An 18,494-nucleotide genomic window follows, 5' to 3' on the forward strand; every position below is an offset into this window, starting at 1 on the left:
AGTATCATTCCCAACATCTCTTGCCCCATGAATTCCTGCCTCCCATACAAGACCGAGCTCAAGCTTTGACCCCCCGCTGTGAAGTCTTTCTTGCCCTTAGCCTCCCAGACAGAGTGACTCTGTTACCAGCTCACCCTTTGCCTGCTTTTATGATGGCAGCTAACTCAGTGAAGTATAATTATGTGATCAACTGCGGAGCCACAGGGCAGGCGGAGCAGTCTGGCATCCATCAGTCAGGAACAGGGTGGTTCTTTAATCAAAGGGTGCCTTTGAGGAGCAACAAATGGTAAGGTTAAACGTTCAGATGGCTACTTCCTTGTTTTATTTCAGGGTACCAAACAGTTGAGTGGCCATGTCAGTCGGGCTGGGCGGGTCTAGCTGAGGTAACCACCTCAAATCTGGAAAGTTCTGCTTCTTGCTTACACAGCGTATTCGGCATGGAACCTAGATGGCTGGGTAACCACCACTTGAAGCACTGCGTGCCACCACGGTGGAGGGAAAAAGCTCCTGAGAGGCTTGCACCAACAATTAATTGCTTCTGCCTGGAACCGACTTTGGAAGTGACATCATTTCTGCTCCAAATTATTGGCCAGAATTAGTGTCATGGTCCCACCCAACCTCAAAAGGGACAGAAAGTGCAATCCTGCCATGTGCCTAGAAGGCAGGAGGGTTTGAAAACATTTGGCAAATAGCATCTATGACTACCAGAGTTGACACTTTCCATAAAATTGACTGATTTTTCTTATTCCCTAAATAGCCCCTTCTACCAGTTGTTTTGGTGTTCAGAAAGATGAGTTATCAACAGCAGAACACGGCAATGACAGCTGTATCTAAAACCCCCAAACGTAGTCTTTTTCTGGAAATCTGTCAGTGACATCTCTGCCCATAAATAAGGATTCTTTTGGGGTATGTGTCTTTTATTTTATAGACATAGTTAAGATTATATTGTAAAAAACGGTGGAATGATAGTGGCCCCAGTGCAGTTTTAGATGAAATTCTTAGGATCTTAGTAAAAATAGAAAAAAAAAATTGCATATATATATATATATATAAAATAAATTGCCTAATCCATCCAATAGATGACATGAAATTGACAGTGGATGTGAAAACCATTTGTAAATTGTAAAATGCTAACATGTAAGTTCTATTTAAAAATAAATTATTACTAGCCCAAAGGACCAGTCATCCCAAAGGTCTTTGTGTTCTAAGATCTTTCCCTGCTGTTGGTATCTTCTCATTTCTTTCCTGCAGATTTTCGTTTGCTTTTAAAACAAACCTCTAATAGAAACAGAACCACGGAAATTCTTTTAATCTGAATCAGTTCTATATTCAAAACAGAAATGGAAAAGCTCAGTTTTTCCAGAAGCGAATTGCCCTGGGTATGACGCCACTGAATCAGATGTTGAGGAATTTAAAAATGAGTTGCAGACAAAGTCTATACAATTTCTTCTACATACAAATAAAGTACAGGGGAAACTACAACAAAACACTCCCTTTGTAGCATATATTTTAAAAAGCCCACCTGCCTTCCCCCACCAATATATGCAAATCCTTAAACTCTTAAAAAACAGAAGAATAAGAGGTAAATTACACAAGAAAAAGGAATTTTCAAAGCACAGTGTGATCCTTTGGTGCATCTATACCATATAAAGAACATGCTACTGAGTTAAAAAAAAAAAAAAAGTCAGTTCCATAAATTGAAATACATTTGCAATATTATAACTTGTATATTTTCTTTATCTGTGTTTTACATCTTTTTAAATGGATAGCTTCCTCTGTATCTGCTTTAAGCATATATTTCATTAACAGTTAGTGGATAATAATAGATGCAGTTGAAATTCCTACCAGTTTAGTTTTTCTTGAACCTTATGATGATACAGAATTTGTGACTCAAGAACTTGTGACTATAATCATGTGAAATTCCTGTTGAAATGAAAAATTATGTCTGACCCCCAATGAAAGAATTCCGTGTAAAATACAGTGTGAATAAATCTCACAGCAAATGTCAAACGTTTAGATGTGAATGGGTTTCTCCAAGAACATACAAAAGTCAATAAAATCCTCTTAATTTTCACATTAAAAAAAAAAGTCTGCCTGGAGGATTCTTTCCCAAACCCAGACTTGATTTAACCACATCCTAAATATGATTCAAGTTTTAATAGTTCCACTGTCTTTGTAAAAATCCAGAAAGACAGCCAATGGTATTATCAAAGCACACTTAGGAGTTCTTTGAGTGGTGGATGAGTTCAGTACCAGAGTCACTACTGAACTCACCTCTCTGATCTGACAGTTTGACCATCCTAGTCATACAACCCCTTTGATTTTCCTGAGACATTCTTTTTTTTTTTCCCTGAGACATTCCTGAAGGCAGTCTGAGAAGGGCATTCTAATAATGTTTTAAGCAACAGTGCATCTTTGATGCCTCCTGAGGTAATCACTTTGAAGTCCTTTGATTAAATAAATTCTGATATATGTTAAAATGCTCACAGAGAAAAAAAATGTGACAATGAATATATATATATGTTCATGTAAACTGAAAAATTGTGCTCTACACTGGAATTTGACACAACATTGTAAAATAATTATAAATCAATAAAAAATGTTTTAAAAATCTAAAAAAAAAAAAATGCAAACTTTATTTAACTAATTTATCTTTGGAGAGTTGCAAACATGATCTCCCACAGGAGACCAGCAGTTTAAAACTGGATAAGCCATTAACACATTTTAAACAACTCCAAGAAAAAGTCTTTTCTTTACTCAGCTCTCAAGCTTGACTTCTCAGAAGTCAAGGTCTTCACTCCCATTTCATGTTGATTGAGAAGCACTTCCTTCAAATGCGAAATACAGAGGCTTTTTTACCACGGAAGCGAAAAAAGATTTTCTGGTTTATTTCTTGTGAATCATGTGCTTTCAAGATAGATGAGTTGGCTTATTCTGAGAAAGATGCTATAGAAGCATCTTGTTTACCATCTGATTTTGAAGAGACTCATTCTGCCATAAGTTAAGTTAGACTTGGTGTGTGCCAACCCTGTGTCACCACATCATCAGAGAAAGTTTCTGGGAAAAGGTAGATTCGGAACTGGTTATAGAAGGAGGAAAAGACTAAGGAGGCATGAATCTGGCCAATATAAAGTCAATATAATCCTCAGAAAAGGGAACCTTTATTTGAAAGAAGAAAGAAGGAATAATGGGTAGAGACAATGAGGAAACTTTAGCTTGACCAGACCACAGGTCGAAATAAGGCTTAAGTAGAAGACCCTTTAAGCTTATGGGCAGATCATGAAATTTAATGTGGAGGGAAACAAACCTTTGATGCTCTTTGAAACAGGAAAAAAAAAAAAAAAAAAAAAAAACAACAAACCCAAACATCAAGATGCAGGATATATTCGCTCTACCTGGACAGGTATTTAATTAGCACCATGTTCTAACTGAGCAAACCAGCCACGCTCCACCAGGAAGGTATTTTACAATGAAGTGTTTCACTGATACCCTTTCTTTTGGTAAATAAATAAAATCACATAAATAAAATCAGAAGAGGATGATCTAAATTACTCCAAAGAATAGACACATTTCACATTATGTAACCCATTATGTATAAGTGAATGAGTTTAGATCTTCAAATGGTACTTGTTGAATTGAGTAATTGAGTGCAACATGCTAATCATAAAGGGTTTTATCTATTCTTGTAAGCGGTTCTTCGTGGATCCCCGTGGCCGAGGGGGGTTGTGGGGCGAGGGCAGGAGATGACAGGGTCCTCCCAATAGCTGACAACGTTCCAGCTCCATGAAACGGACCGAGGGGCTGTACTGGGTTCCCAGAGGGTGTTTTTGCTTCCTTCTGCCACGTGCCACCTTACAAATGAAGTCCACTCCTGAAACAGCCTGAGGGAGACACTTGCAGCCTCACAACCCCCCAAATCTAACTAATACGTGGTCTAAAATTTCGTCAAACTGTGCTGTAAATCTCAGAGGCAATTTGGTGCAAAGTAGTTCAATTTTACCTTTACTAACTTTAGGAAAAACATACTGGGAAACAACATTAGCCATCCTACGCGACATTAATGGGTTTATTGAAATTTGTCACCTGACACAACAGAAACATCTCTCACCTGCAAAACTAAACAAAACAAAATTATGTCGAAAGTGTCATTGTATCACTTTGGGGATGAAAACTAGGAGGATCAGTAACAGTGCTTTTCTTCCAGAGCAGGTGTAAGGTTGCACGTCTTGCTGCCCTCTCAAATTAGGTTCTTTTTTATTTTTATTATTTTTTTAAAATTGAAGTATAGTTGATTTATGATGTTGTGTTAATTTCTAGTGTACAGCATGGTGATTCATTTATACATATATTTCCTTTTCATATTTTTTCATTATAGGCCATTACAAAGTATTGAATATAGTTCTTTATTAAAACTATACAGAACCCAAATGAGGTTTTTTATGTGGTTGATTGAATAGTTTGCCACCTAATCGATAGGTCAGAGTTTTAATGTTTAAACATTTTCTGTCCATTTCTTATGACCAATAAGGGCAGGAGGTCAAACTCTTGGGTGACTTACCTCGGTGCTGGTTTGCGCTGAGAACAGTGCTCAGGGTACAGATTTCAAAAAGGAGCTGCTCATCTGAGTGAGGCAGAAAAATACAGGGAAATGTTGGAATGTTGTGTAGAGGGTGAGCCCTTGAACGGTAGCTGGAGACTGGATTCTAGTCGGTTCTGCCCCTGACAAGCCATATGATCCTGGGCAATTAAGTCGCTTTCCTCTTCTTAAAAGGAGATGTGGCAGAGGAATAAGAGAATTAACACCGTGTTGAAACTGCCTCCCTCACCCTTCAGCCTGGGTTTGCCATCTCATTAGCCCCATATGTGGAGAGTTAAATGTTACAGAAATGTTGCTTTTGCCCAAACAGCTCATTAAGTTCCCTGAAGTTCCCCTCCCACGGGACTGGGTTAATGATGGCTGTTACTGCTTGTGTGTAAGTTCACCTTCAGCCTAGAAACCTTGCCAATAAGCAGAGATAAGGATGGCAAAGTAAAAATAACTGCTAACGACTTGAAGTTTTACAAGAGCCTTGTGATCTGGCCCCTGCGAGCAAGCAGAAGAACAAAGAAATGCTGCTCTTCCCTTGAAGGCCACGTGGCTCCGAGAAGCCTGCCATCTGCCTTTATCCTTTAATCTTGAACCCTCCTGCTTCCCTTTTTCCCTGAGCATAAAAGAAGTCTGAATTCTTACTCCGAGTTAAGATGGTTCTTTACAACATTAGTCCTCTCTTCTCGGTTTGCTGGCTTTCTGAATAAAGTCACCCTTCCTTGCCTCAACACTTTGTCTCTGGACTTACTGGCCTGTCGTGGGGTGAGGAGTATGAGCTTGGACTTGGCAACAGAGGGAGCAGTGTTCCTGAAGTTCTCTGCGGTGTGTTATCTCCCCCACAAGACACAAAAGCTCCATCAAAGCAGGGCTGTGTGCCTTGTCTGCCTACTGCTGAGTCGGAGAACAGTTCCTGGTACCTTGCAGGTGCTCAGAAGAGTCCCATCCATGCTGTACACTGGTCACTAAAAAGGTGTTTTTTCAATGTATGGAGTCTTGGCAAAAGTGCTTTCACATAGCAGGCGCCCAACACTCACTGGTCTGAATTACCACATTTGGTTCTCAGGGGTGCACGCCTTACTTGTTAATACAGAAACATAGGTGTGGAGAGGAGTGGCCTGCGAGTCTGAAGACTTGCTCCGCTGCTAACTACTGTGCGACCTGGGGCAAGTCATTCCATTTCTCCAAGCTTCCCTTTTCTGGTCTGCGAGGTGGAAGGCTGAATTAGACCCTTAGAGCCCTTTGGGTGATACGCCTCTGACTCTGGTCCTGTATGCCAGGGTCTTACAGACCCTGGGTCTTACGGACAGATGAATCCGTTGGAAAGGATGTGGGGCTGCGTGAGGGGTGAGGGCAAAGTAATTAGGGCCGAGGCATCAGGACATTAGAAGCAACAAGACAGGTGGACTCTGCCTTCCATGTGCACAACCTGACACCCTTTGTGAGCATCACCTTGGGTGGCCCTTTCTTTGGTGTTATTGGTTCATCAAAGCAGGTCCCCGACCTCAGTCACATCTGCCGCCCTGCTCGCTGTCATGAGGGTGCTAACCCTGTGGGAGAAACCTGCCAGACTGAAGGTCCCTGAAATGCCCAATTGTGGGGGTCCTGAAGGTTCTGTTATACATTTTATTGCAAGTTCTGGGTCCATGATATTTAGGGGCCCTTAAGCAAAAATGACTAGAGGAGTGATCCAGTAGTAAGGTGCCACTGACACTTCTACTTCGTCACATTAGCATGACCCTAATTTCATCAAACCAAGGTCTTTAGGTCCTGTTAGTAAGAGGTGCCAACTTGTCCTAGCATTGTTAGGGAAGAGAATCTTTCAGTTATGTGAATGAAGAAAGAGACACATAGTCACGATAGGGTGGTCAGCAAGAATGTAATTATGCTTAAAAGGGCGGTCTCCTGATGAAGGGTCCAGATGGCTGGAGAGGACCAGGAAGCAGGGAAGGAACGATGAGATGATGCTTTGTTGGCAGGTGGGCTCCCCAGGTCCACATCAGGATGGTTTTCTGGGTTTTCACTGCTCATGTTTCCTGTGGATTGTATAATTCTGCATCTTGCTGGGAGCTTAGTTTAGCCCGTGGGATGAAATACTCCTGGGGGGGATCAACAGTCTGGAAAGGAAGAAATGTCATCATCAACTTTCTGAGCCAACAGAGGGGCTGATACTTCCTAGAACTATGTCTGAGATATTATCATTTCACCATCATTTAATCCTTTGTTAAGGAAAAAAAAAAAGTTGAGCCTACCCATAATGGAAATACATTACTATCTTCCCTCTTAGCCATTAGCAAGAATCCTTTTGCAAGATTACTGGAAATTGAAAGTAATCCAAGAAATTCTTGGCAGGGAGAGTAAAGATTTTCTCATTGTGGAAATGCCTTCTGGAGGATTAATTACAGCAAATGATATAGGTATGTCTTGGTCTGTGTGCCATTCCAGGAACAGGCAAAGTCTCAGATAACAGATCAGAGGGATTCACCTAGTTCGAGTTGCCTAGCACGTTCAGTAAACAAAGAATCTGAGCATGGCTTTCCCTCTTGGGTCTTAGTAACTTAGTAAAATTAAAAAAAAATTTTTTTTAAAATGGAATTACTGGGAATTGAACCCAGGACTTCGCTCATGTTAAGCATATGCTCTATCACTGAGCTCTATCCCCACCTCCAGATTTGTGGGTCTTTAAGCCATTAGGGCACAAATGCAAGTCACCTCTAGTTCTCCTCGGCAGTGTCCCTCTGTTTTTGCCAGCAAGGATTAAAACTGGTACACCCATCTGGGTGTCCAGATGATGGTGACAGACCTCGCCCTGTTCTGGAGGCAGCCTGGATTGCCTGAGCTAGACAGTGACTCAGAGAGGCAGCCAGTATGGCCCAGGGGATAACATCTAGACAACTGAGACTAAAAACAGATCCGAGACTCACACGTGTTTTCAGTTCCCCGTTGTCCCCAAGGCAAGAAGTGGTGAGCTTGCTCCTCTTCACCCTACACAGACCCTTCAAGCTGCCTTTTCTTTCAGGGACTTTGACCTGCATCAGAATATACTGTTGGTGCCACGGGGGACTGGGAGGGGCTCGGGTAGAGGCAAAGGCAGGATTTCCCTTTATCGCACTGCCCCAGGCTGAATGGAATCTGGATGGCTCAAGCTCCATGTGCCTGTAGGGATGACCCTGTCTCTCCTCTCTGAGGTCAGGAAAGCCATTGGAAATGAAGCCTGGCAGTTCTCCAAAGGAAGGAGCTCTTGGTGTGTCCCTCCCTGGAGCGCAGAAACAAGCACGTTTACCTGCAGCTGAGTGAGGGTACCATATGGAGTTAATGCTACATCCTCCTCAGCTCCATCACTGTCTCGGGCTGAAAGCCAAAGGAGGGAGGGGCTGGGTTAGTGTCGGAGATTCAGCTGGAAACGGCACGTGAGGAATACATGACTCAGTGGCTTGCAAAGAGACTCCCGACCCTTTAAAAAGAAATTTTCCACTAAGGCTGCTTAAAAAAAAAAATCTATGGTTTAAAAAAGAGTCTTTTGAAAGCTTCTGAGGAAGGTTGCATACGGATAGCGTGTGTGTTCAGGAGAAGCACATCTGTTTTAGTAACTGAAGAAGCTGAAAGTTCACCATCACTTTCTAGAGAAAAAGCATCAAGGCCTTTGCTCCTACAGGACCTCAGGCACCGCACTGTCTTTAACAGTAAAATAAAAGGCGTTAATTAGATCATCTCTAAAGTCCCTTTAGGCTTGATACTCTGCAAGCTTTGGTTCAATTGTAAAACTGGACATAATTTAAAAATCCCTCAAGACCGCTTTATACTGTCGTAGAATAATCCCACGTGGTTGTTTACTGTCTGTCTCCTCAAGAAGACTGTAAGCTCTGTGAAGACAAGAGCTGTCTGTCTCTAAGGCCCTTGTTTGATACAAATTTGTGATTTGCTGGTCTTGGGGGCAGCGGTGCTGAGCGCGGGGAAGGGGGAGCCGCGCTGCTCTGCCCGCTTACTTGTTATCTCTGTAACCTGGGGCCAAGTCCTTAATCTTCTGTTGCCTTTGTTTCCTCATGAGAATGAAAGAGGGATGGTGATGCTCATGAGTCAATCTGTTTCACTGGGTTGCTTTGAAGATTAAATCTATTAATATCTCTACTGCCCTTGGAATCGGGCACGATGTATAGAAAACACCACAGAGCTGTCCTTCATCTGTTATTACTGGTGGTGGAGTCAGCGGTATAGTTATCATCGATGCTTTGACATCCTCTTCCTAGTGGGATTTTTTAGAGGGACTGGATTTTGTGAAAATAAAATCTTGACTTCCTAGCAGAATGAGCTAAATCTTTTTTTAACTTTGTTTCTTGTGGCATAAGACTCCTTCACACACAGGCTCTTGGTAACTAACATTCCTCCAACATTCTCATCAGACCAGATCACAAATTAGAAAAGCCTAAATCTCCAGCTTGAGTTATTGTTCATGAATTTACCAAAAAGCTGAGTGTTCCCCTCCCCCCCGCATTAATCCTGCCACTACCTCCTGGTATGAAATCTGAGTTAAGTAAGACCTTACATGTATCCACAGCAGAGGCAGGGCCATAACAACCACCATTTAAATCCAAGGAGCCTGAGCTCCTAGAGGAGGAGGACTTGGTTTGATCTCAAGGTTGGGAAGAAGCGGAGATGAGCCTCAAAGCCAGGGTGTGTTGTGCAACCTTTCTGCTTCCCTGCGCTGCCCAGGGATCTCCTGATCCTGCACGTTGATGGATAGCATTACCCCAGCCTTGTCTGTCCTCACACCGAGCACATCCTGCCTCGACTCACTGTCTTCCTCTCCACTTTATGCCAGTTCTCCCTCTGTGACCTGTAGCTCTTCAGGGTGACAAAGGAGAGATATTATAGCTTGTCCTTGTGAAAGAACAACAACAACAAAAAATGACACTGCCTGGGACCATTTAAATTGGGTTTCTCCCAGTCAGGTGGGCACCCTGAAGAAAAAAAAATGCTGAGAATTGTCAAAAAGGGCTATGTTTGGCAAAAGTTGTTATTTACTGTAAGGAAAAAGGTCTGAAGGGCCTGTGTTTGCAAGAATTTTTTTCTCTTGTTTCACATCATTTTATAGTCATCGACCTACTTGACATTGCGTAGTCTCATTATTTCTGTCTTAGTTCCTTCAAAAAGAATCATGCTAGGTTGGTCTATACCCATTTAAACGCTGGATAGAAAAAATGCCCACAATAACATGGTAGTTTAAAATATACATGGGTTTTGCACTCAGCAAACTTGATATCACAACATTCTAATTAATCTAAAAGAGGTAAAGTAGGCAATGATTAGAACAGGAGCTTTCCCTTCATAGAAAAAAGATTCACGATGGCCAGCCTATACTTAAGATCTTTGCAAATTATGTCACATTCAAAATTCTCAGTTAACAAAGCAACTGATTTTAAAAGTTCAATCAATCCACAGTTTTTTTAGGAACACATTTATAACACATGGCAAAGGATATTTATACTCTTTTGTTTGGTGTCTTGTAGGCACATGCCTGATTGCATTTTCTTTCTCCATCAAGATGTTTTTATATCTTGAAACTAAGTGCATAAGCCAACTTGGAGAGATAAAGCCTAACCTTTCAAAAGACTTCCCAGGAAATGGAGTCCTTGATCCCCTTTGCTGATCTATTTCTGTGTGTATCAACTCTTATTTTCATATTTAATCTAAATACTTCGTGCTTTGGCGCGTCTTTAGTTGGAAACAGAAAACAGCAGGACCACAGCCTCTTGGAGAGAGGTCTTCATACTTGTGAAATTCCCTGCTAATCCCCTCTTGTCTTACTCTTATTTCAGCTGAATACTTCTGATCTCACAACCCAGTGGTAAATCAAACAATTATGTGACTGGAGTCACAGCTATAAATCGGAATAATCATGTGACAAAGCCACGTCTCATGGACCAGAACAAAATGCTGTGCTTTAGTATGGAATTTAGAGAAAGCCTGAGTGTCTATGAGAAAGGCACAGGAAGCTTAAGGAACACCATCTCAGTTTCATCGTCTTAACCTTCCCATGTAGGTCCGCTGTTATGACCCCGTAATCATCTTTGTGGGTTTCCACTGAGCCTCTGCAAGTTCTCACTTCTTCTTACTTCTCATTAGTGGATCGCAGAGCTGAAGTGGGTATTCTTGCGGGAGCCTGACCGGTGCTGAATACAACGGCCAGATTGCTCACACTGACCACACGTCTGTTGACGCAGTACTGTGAGTGTTTCTTGAGCAAACAAAGACAGTGGTGAGCTGCTGTCCCACTGTCAGCTCATGACCTTCAGGAATGCTGAGGATTTTCCAGGTTATGGTTATTATACTGTACTTGTGTGGCTCTTACCTATTTTGTTTCTCTTGATACATCTTTCCTAGCTAGGTGTACTCCTGTACTTTTTCTTGACTTTTAATCATTTAAAAAAATTTTGACATTTGTATTTATTCCAAAATCCAATAAATTTTGATTCCATGCTCTAAAGCTTACATTTCTGGTTATTCTGCCTGGTTTTGGAGAGCAATCTCTATGTTCTTTTCTACACTTTTTTTCCCCCCACAAAATATCAGGCTATATTGACAATGACTGTCACTGTCAGAAATGAACTTTCCCGCTCAGAAATGGGTTTTCTAATTGTTTTCTGAAAGTGTCATCACTTCTTCTTCACAGAAGGCTGCTAATTGGATTTTGGTAGTTCTTACCTCCAGAGAACTTGAATTATTTAGGGGAAAGTGGGTTAAAAAAAAAAAAGAAGTAGGTTTTCTAACAAAGCTCCAGTAATAAGGATAGGAATAAGGAAATACTGTGTTCTTGAAAGCCCTTGCTCTTCTGCTAAGACACTCCTTAGGATATTTTAAACACTTGTCAAAAAACAAAACCCCCCGAAAACCCTAAAAATAAAGCTACAAATTATCAAACTGTAAAAAAAAAAAAAATCAGTGGCCTAATCTTTTTAGGGTATGGGATATTGATCATTGTAAGTCCCAGCGTGTTCTGGGTTTTATGAAACTCTAAGAACGTCTCTCTCTCTCGCTCTCTCTGACTTTTGTTTCCTAGAAACATATAACAGCAATAAAGCAAACAGAAGAAATTTTATCCTATCTTTTGGTGAGAACTATGAGAAGTAGTTTCAAGAAAGATTGACTCTGCAATTCTGCCATGAACCTCAGTGATCTGATGATGTATCATTAAAAGCAATGAAAAACTCTTATACAAAGGATGCACAGTGTCAATTGAATTAATGGCTGCCCCTCTCTGAACAGGATTTAATTTGAATGTGTAATTAGCCATAGATTACAGCTCAGAAAAGTGTATGACTTAAAAGGAAAGGTTCTATTAATTTTTTTGAGCCTGGTGAACATAATGTGTGCTATACAATATATAAAATAACATCATCTTTGCACATTAGAAATAAATTGTGAGAAATCAGATGCCTATAAAGACACAAAAATTGATGTAAAACTATGATGTTGGGTTATGAATAATAGGCCAGATGTTTCAGAAAGGAATTAATGAATTTTGTCATATTTCCAGGTAATTGGAATTAGCCACTAATTCCCCCGGGTTATTGGGGTCCAAGCGTCCTTGTTCCCATGCATAATCTATTTTATTCCTTAACAATGTATAGGCAGGTGGCTTGGCCTTACATAAGGATACAAATCTGACCCAGAACTTCTTATGAAAATGTCACATAAGCAAGTTCTTTATTTCTGTTAATGATTACCCATCCAAGCCTTTGCTCAGAATTCTGACTTAATGGCTCTTCCTTTCACTATTTGTAAACTTGAAGGCTTTCAAGGACTGAATAGTTGGAGAAGTGGAAATCCAGACGTTATTGGGCTTTGTGACTTTAATGAGGTGACGAATCCTACGAATCAGTTTAGAGTGGTGTTTGGGCAAATTAGCTTTGAGACTTAAATTTTCAAAATACAAGTCACTGTCGCCAGGGTTGACTTTGCACTTGATGGCCAAGACATCTGGACTTAGCTTGATGTGCCATGCAATGGCGGAGTCCAAGCCTAGTTTGGGGCTGGTGAACTCATTTTATAGTGGGTGCCTTTCTTTATCCAGCAGGAGCACTCAGAGCCACACCCTCTTTATTTAGGGCCTTTGACTCCTTTCTGTCTTGGCCTCTCCCCACAAATCTCTGTGATTTGGAAGAGCTGATTTTTAAAGAAAGTTTAACCTTGACTTTGAGTGTCTTCATCTACATACTTGAGTATCTCTTCGCTCACCTAAGTTCTGACCATCCCCCTTTTGTCCCCTCTTGGTTCATCCTCTTGCCCTGATTTTGCTCCTGTTTCTCTCACAGGAGAGCCTCCCTGCATCCCCCGGGAAGTACCTCTTGAGAGCTCCTGGTTCTCCACTCTGAAGCTGTGTTGGTAAGTTGGCACCGGGCAGGCATCGCCTTGCAGAGGGCAGTCCTGCTTACGCAATCTGTAGAGGATGCCCAGCTCCGGGATGACATACAGCAGCAGGAACACCCACGCGTTGGTGACCAGGGCAATGCAGATGACGGGGTCGTCCCACTGGGGCTGCCGCTGGAGCTGCGAGTTGCCTCTTATGAGCATGGAGATCCACACCACCCAGATAATAATGGAGATGAGCACTGTGACGAAGATGAGCCGTCCATGCTGCTTCCAGTTCTCACAGGGGCCACAGAAGGTGGCCTTGGAGACAGAGAACGTGAGGGCCATTAGGAAGAGGACGTAAATCAGGAGGACCACAAAGTCCACGTTGAGCTGATAGGGTGTCATAAACAGAAACCCCATACTTCTGGTCATGATGAGAGTCACGTACTCAGTGGCAATGATTGTCTGCAACAGGCTGACACCAATGGCAATGCACAGAATTGTGGTCCAAGAGAAGGAGACTCCACACCGGACCAGCTTCACCAGGTTGGAGGCATGAGCCAAGAGGCATGAGAAACAGACTGCAAAGAGGACCCCGAAGAGCAAGTAGCGTACGGGGGCCGTCTGCTGATTGAACTGGGTGATGAAGGCAAAAGCAAGGCTAAAAAGCCCCAGCACCCCCAGGAGGAAGAGGAACTGGGTGGGTAGGACGTTCCATTGGCTGCAGTCTTGAACCCTTCGCATGAGGAGGAGAAATGTCAGGAGTAGGATGATTGTAACCGCTATGCCAATTGCTGCCAGGGACTGCAGAACAATGACCCACGCTCCCTCGGTGTCACAGAGGAAGTAATGGTCCCCTGTGGACTCCTGGCACTCCTCATACATGGTGACTTGTAGGTGGACCTCACAGGAACAGTCTTCTGTTCGCCCGCAAAAAAAAAAAAAAAAAAAAAAAAAAAGATAAGACCAACATGACTTTACATCCACCCACAAGGATGCCTGCTGGGTAGTCCTGTGCAGGACACTCTGATGTCTCTGAAGACATCTGAAAATACTGAATGAAATAGCTCAAAACTATCAAACCCTTAAAACTAGCCCAGCTCCATCCTGCTGGGCAAATGAAAACAGTCTTTGCTTGGGGACTCTGGATAATTCACCCATTTCCTCGTTACAATTTCCACCAAGGCTTTTTGAATCCTAAGGCTGAATCTTTTTCATGACATTTGCATGATTGCTGGGTCTCTAGGTGTATCAGGCTCCCGGACAAGGGTTGTCAACATTAATGGACCATTTGATCATTCAAGACATGGTGCATGGCTTGCAGAGACAGGCAGATGATTTTTCCCAGTCATTTTAATGAATGTTCCTTCTTTTAATTCAGGTCAATCCAGTGCAAACCATTCCTGTTAGATACCCACTGTTGGCCCGTCAAAGAACTTTACAAAATTGTCTCTGCCTTCAATTAACTTTTTGGACAGTTTAGCACCAAACTTTATGTCTTGACTGGTGTTGTCTAGGAAAAAAAAAATCACACCTATCCATTCAGAAAAAAGTACCTTACAGTTGAATGCCCCTAGCTCTATGCCCCTCGGTCATTTCCAAGCTGGCTGGCTGGAGTGATCGAGGCTGACAGCTGAGAACCTGGCCCCTTCATTCCGACTTACCTCCTCGGTGTCCACGCCGGGAGCTGAGACTGTAGTGGCTGCGAGGTTGTGACTCCAATGAGTAAGACAGAGACAACCTCAGCGTCTTTAATCTCTCCCCAGGTGGGCGGAAGGATGGAGGCCCTCACTCACGTTCCTGCAGTGCCTATAAAAAGAACAGGAAGGACAGAAAGACACACCTACCCCAGTTTCCCAACAGCTTTCCTACGTTTCTTTTGCTGAGAACAATTATTTTTCATTTTACTGCTAACCAGCAGCACCTTGGCCTCAAGGCGATCCTAAAGGGGGGTGAATTTAGGAAAGATTGCTTCTCTCCCACAGGCTCCCATGTGATCAGAGGCTGCAGGAGGCCCTCCACTGGCCTCACGGGAGGACACTTCATTCTTCTTCTGAACTCCCTCAAAAGCCTTCTCCGGAGTCTTCCCTACAACTTGGTTTGGATCATAAGATCCAAAAGAGCCTCCATTCCAAAGGAATGAGGGCTTTCCTGGGCCATAAAGGAGGGTTATATGCATTTAAAGGGCCAGGGGTTGGCAGCATGGTGAGTAAGGGGAAATCCATCTCTTTCCTCTGCCACTTTCTTTTTGTCTCCTTTGGAAGTCCCTCCTCAGACTTTGGCCACCCATCAGGTGTGAACCCCCACCTGGACCAGTTCTTCCTGGTGGTGCTGAAGCCTCTGGTATAATTCCCGCTCTCCTCACCCCCCACCCCCCATCAGAATGCACTTTTTCTGGTTCCTGTTGCATCGAGGCATTCCCAGTGCCGAAGATGGAAGAACTGGCAACACAAAGTTCCCGCTGGTACTGGTATAACACAGCCCTCTCCTCCAGCGGTGGCACTGACGGAGCACGCAGCAGTAGCCCGTCTGTACCGGCCGCAGGCCGCCCCCAGCCCCCTTCAAATTTACTTACCCCTTGGTCCTCTTCCTGGATATTGGCATTTGGACAGAGGACTTCTGAAGACCCTTAATCAGTACCTGCTGGCCTGGTTCCAGGTCCCTCTGTGATCTGGCCTCTTCCACGTCCAGCCATGCTTCTTTCAGGACTCCTGGCCCTGTGTTTTATTCAGGTTGGTTTTCCTGCTGCCTCATGTGGAGACAAGCTCCCATCTGCTCGCCTTCTCTTAGATGTGGCCTCGGCCCTGAGTTTTTTGTTTTATTCCCATGGATCCTGTTTCTTACCCAAGTACTTGCCCTCCCTCTGTGGTTGAATTCACCTTACCTCCTCTGTGAGGTTCCTGCTTTCTCTGATCCCTCTGGCTCCCACTGACCACTCCTCCCGGGAAATCTACCACTCCTAGGGTCTGCACTGTTCCACACAAATGATGGAAATAGTATTTTCTGCCATTTTATTTGCATTGCTCAATTTATTCATGAATATAAGCAACACATGGATGTAAAATAATAAATAATAAGTGTATCAATAATTTTATTTGCGATTGTCTTACCCCTTGATTAGATTTGTAGTTGGTTGGGGGTCAGGGTCCACCTTTTTGGTCCCCATGGCACGTGGACCTGAGTGGAGCACCTGCTAGGTGATGGATGGGCTGATTAATTGAAGGATTCTAATGATAGAATTTCAGGCCATGTGAAGGTGCTTTTTAGCAGCGTGGTTTTCCAACAAATGCTTTTTAATGGAAACCACCTGCAAAGAAATCAGAATCTTAACAAACCCTGGGCAAATGCATTCTGAAGTTGTGTTCTGTCATTAGAGACTCCTGAACTTTGAAAAGCCATTTTTTTTCCCCCTTCTGGATAAGACTGTTCTAGGGAGAAGAGTCCTCCCCTTTCCTTGCTTTGGGCATAATCACCATCTGTCTGGAGCTGTAAAAGCTCATCTAAAGTTTACATGAAGGGTAGAGAGATTTTCCAGATGATGAAATGTGACATCCAGGAGAATTCACTCAGAGACCCTAGTGAGTGGTGAAACTGCTGTTAGTTGACGAACAGGAGGAATTTCCCATTTAATTCTTCCAAGAGGACTATTTTGGTGACCCCGTCCCTCCTCCCACCCCTTCTGATGACCTTCAGTCATGGTCATTCTTCACTGTTTTGAGGTTTTAGTTCCTGGCGTGCTGGTCTTCTAAGGAGATTCCTCCTGACCTCCTGATGGCTTGAGGCAGGTGAATTAATGGGTTAATGACCACAGAGCCCTTTGAGCACCTTAGATAAAAGAACTGTCTCAGGTACTAATTATTGTTATTTTAAAACCTGTGGTTATAGAATGAGCCTGTCTGCTCTAGGCCTTAAGGAAATGCGAGCTCCCATTGCCCGCACACATGCAAATTACTCACACCTCCTGCCTTTTGTCTTTTGTGTGGCGACAACATCACACCAAACAGCTCAGATACTTTGATGAATCAAAGTATGTTAATTCTGACAAATCCATTAAAAGTGGAGATAAAACAGTCAAGAGGCCAAATGTCTTTCGCCAAACATGTATTTGAGTTGTTTTCTTCTCCCAGAAACAGAGCCGGAGAAAATGTTAGAGGTGACCTAGTCTGACCCTTTTATTAATGATTAATAATAAGGAAGCCAGCATTATAAGACGAGGAAGTTAACAATAAGGAAGCAGAGGACCAGAGAGATGAAGGGATGTACCCCAGGTGTGGGATGTTAAGGGAGAGGGCCTGTGTTGCCTGACTCCTGATCCCATTCTTGCTGCTTCCCTGACACTTCCCAACTCGTGGGGACAGACCCGAAGAGAGACAAGCCCTTAGACAAGACACGTGGGTCATGACCGGAAATAAAAAAGGATGGATTAGGAGAGCGCATCACATACCCTTCATCCTGCAGCTGTGCTGGCAACTGTATGAGGACCGGCTCTATGAGATGGGGTGTGTTGGCCAGGAACATCATTGGCTCTCTTGCTCATTGGCCTCTCCAGGGCTGGCTTCATGCGGGAGCCACAAGTGCGGTGGGTCAGGGCCCAACATGCAGAAGCGTCCTGTGCTTGGGGTCTAATGTGCTGCCGTCACCATCTGGAAGTTCTTAATAATTTAATCTTTGAATCTGTGTTTTCTAAGTGAAGTCAGATGGGACGGTGGAGCAGGTACCGGGGGCTTGGAGCCTCGGCTCATGCACGACCCTGACTCCCGTCCATTGTCTCTGTGTCTCATGGCCTCCCTGTCTTCCTGGGACAGGTTCTCAGGCACTCCCTCCATACCACCCTTTGGTGCCCCGGGTCACCTGCTTTCTCCATTTCTGCCCCTGTCCCAGCTGGGCTCCCCTGTCTGACATGGGTTGGGGTGGTGGGCCCTTGGAAAGGGAGGATTGACTTATGTCCATCAAGGTCCTGCGTTTTCATTATGCAGCTGGCTCTGGGCATCTCCTTCAATTTTCTGTTATGTGATGGCTAACTTGATCAATTTCCTATCAGGATGTTAAGACTGTGCAGTTTAATTGTATATTATTACCATGTGTAGCTAGTTGTGAAGAACCGCAATATTTTATTTGGGTTAGCAAATTGTCAAGATTCTCAACTGAGGATGATTTATGAATATTCAGGTACTGGGGGCTTGGAGCCTCGGCTCATGGAAAGGAAGTTATCTGACTGTTTTCCAGTTTGTGGCTATTATAACCTTAAAATTTTTTTTTCCATTTTAAAACATTTATTTATTTATTTATTATTGAAGTAGAATTGATTTACAATGTTTTGTTAGTTTTTGGTGTACAGTGTAGTGATTCAGTTATACAGATACATATATTCTTTGTCATTATAGGTTCTTATAAGCTATTGAGTATAGTTCCCTGTGCTATATAGTAGGACCTTGTTGTTATTATATCATTTTAATTGAACTAATAATATACATTGCTCTTATATGGATTTTTTTTTATCATTATTAGAAGAGAACAGATGATGGGAAATATACAGAAATATGTTCAAGTTCAGCTG

At 42.9% G+C, this 18,494-nt stretch overlaps 1 protein-coding gene across 2 annotated transcripts; it reads right to left on the bottom strand.

Moving 5' to 3' along the window:
• Positions 1-6,445: 6,445 nt before the first annotated feature.
• GPRC5D (G protein-coupled receptor class C group 5 member D) lies at positions 6,446-14,648 on the bottom strand. Of its 2 annotated transcripts, XM_010986241.3 has the most exons (4): positions 14,602-14,648; positions 12,928-13,857; positions 7,869-7,936; positions 6,446-6,702 (listed from the first exon to the last, which is right to left on the bottom strand). In XM_010986241.3, the coding sequence occupies exons 2-4, from the start codon at positions 13,820-13,822 to the stop codon at positions 6,613-6,615; spliced, it is 1,053 nt and encodes a 350-aa protein (XP_010984543.1). In that variant the 5' UTR covers positions 13,823-13,857; positions 14,602-14,648; the 3' UTR covers positions 6,446-6,612. The 2 variants fall into 2 exon arrangements, with proteins under 2 accessions (XP_010984543.1, XP_010984544.1); XM_010986242.3 differs by lacking the exon at positions 7,869-7,936.
• Between the last annotated feature and the right edge of the window lie 3,846 nt (positions 14,649-18,494).

Source organism: Camelus dromedarius, chromosome 25 (genome assembly GCF_036321535.1).
Source record: "Camelus dromedarius isolate mCamDro1 chromosome 25, mCamDro1.pat, whole genome shotgun sequence".
Taxonomy (NCBI): Eukaryota; Metazoa; Chordata; class Mammalia; order Artiodactyla; family Camelidae; genus Camelus; species Camelus dromedarius.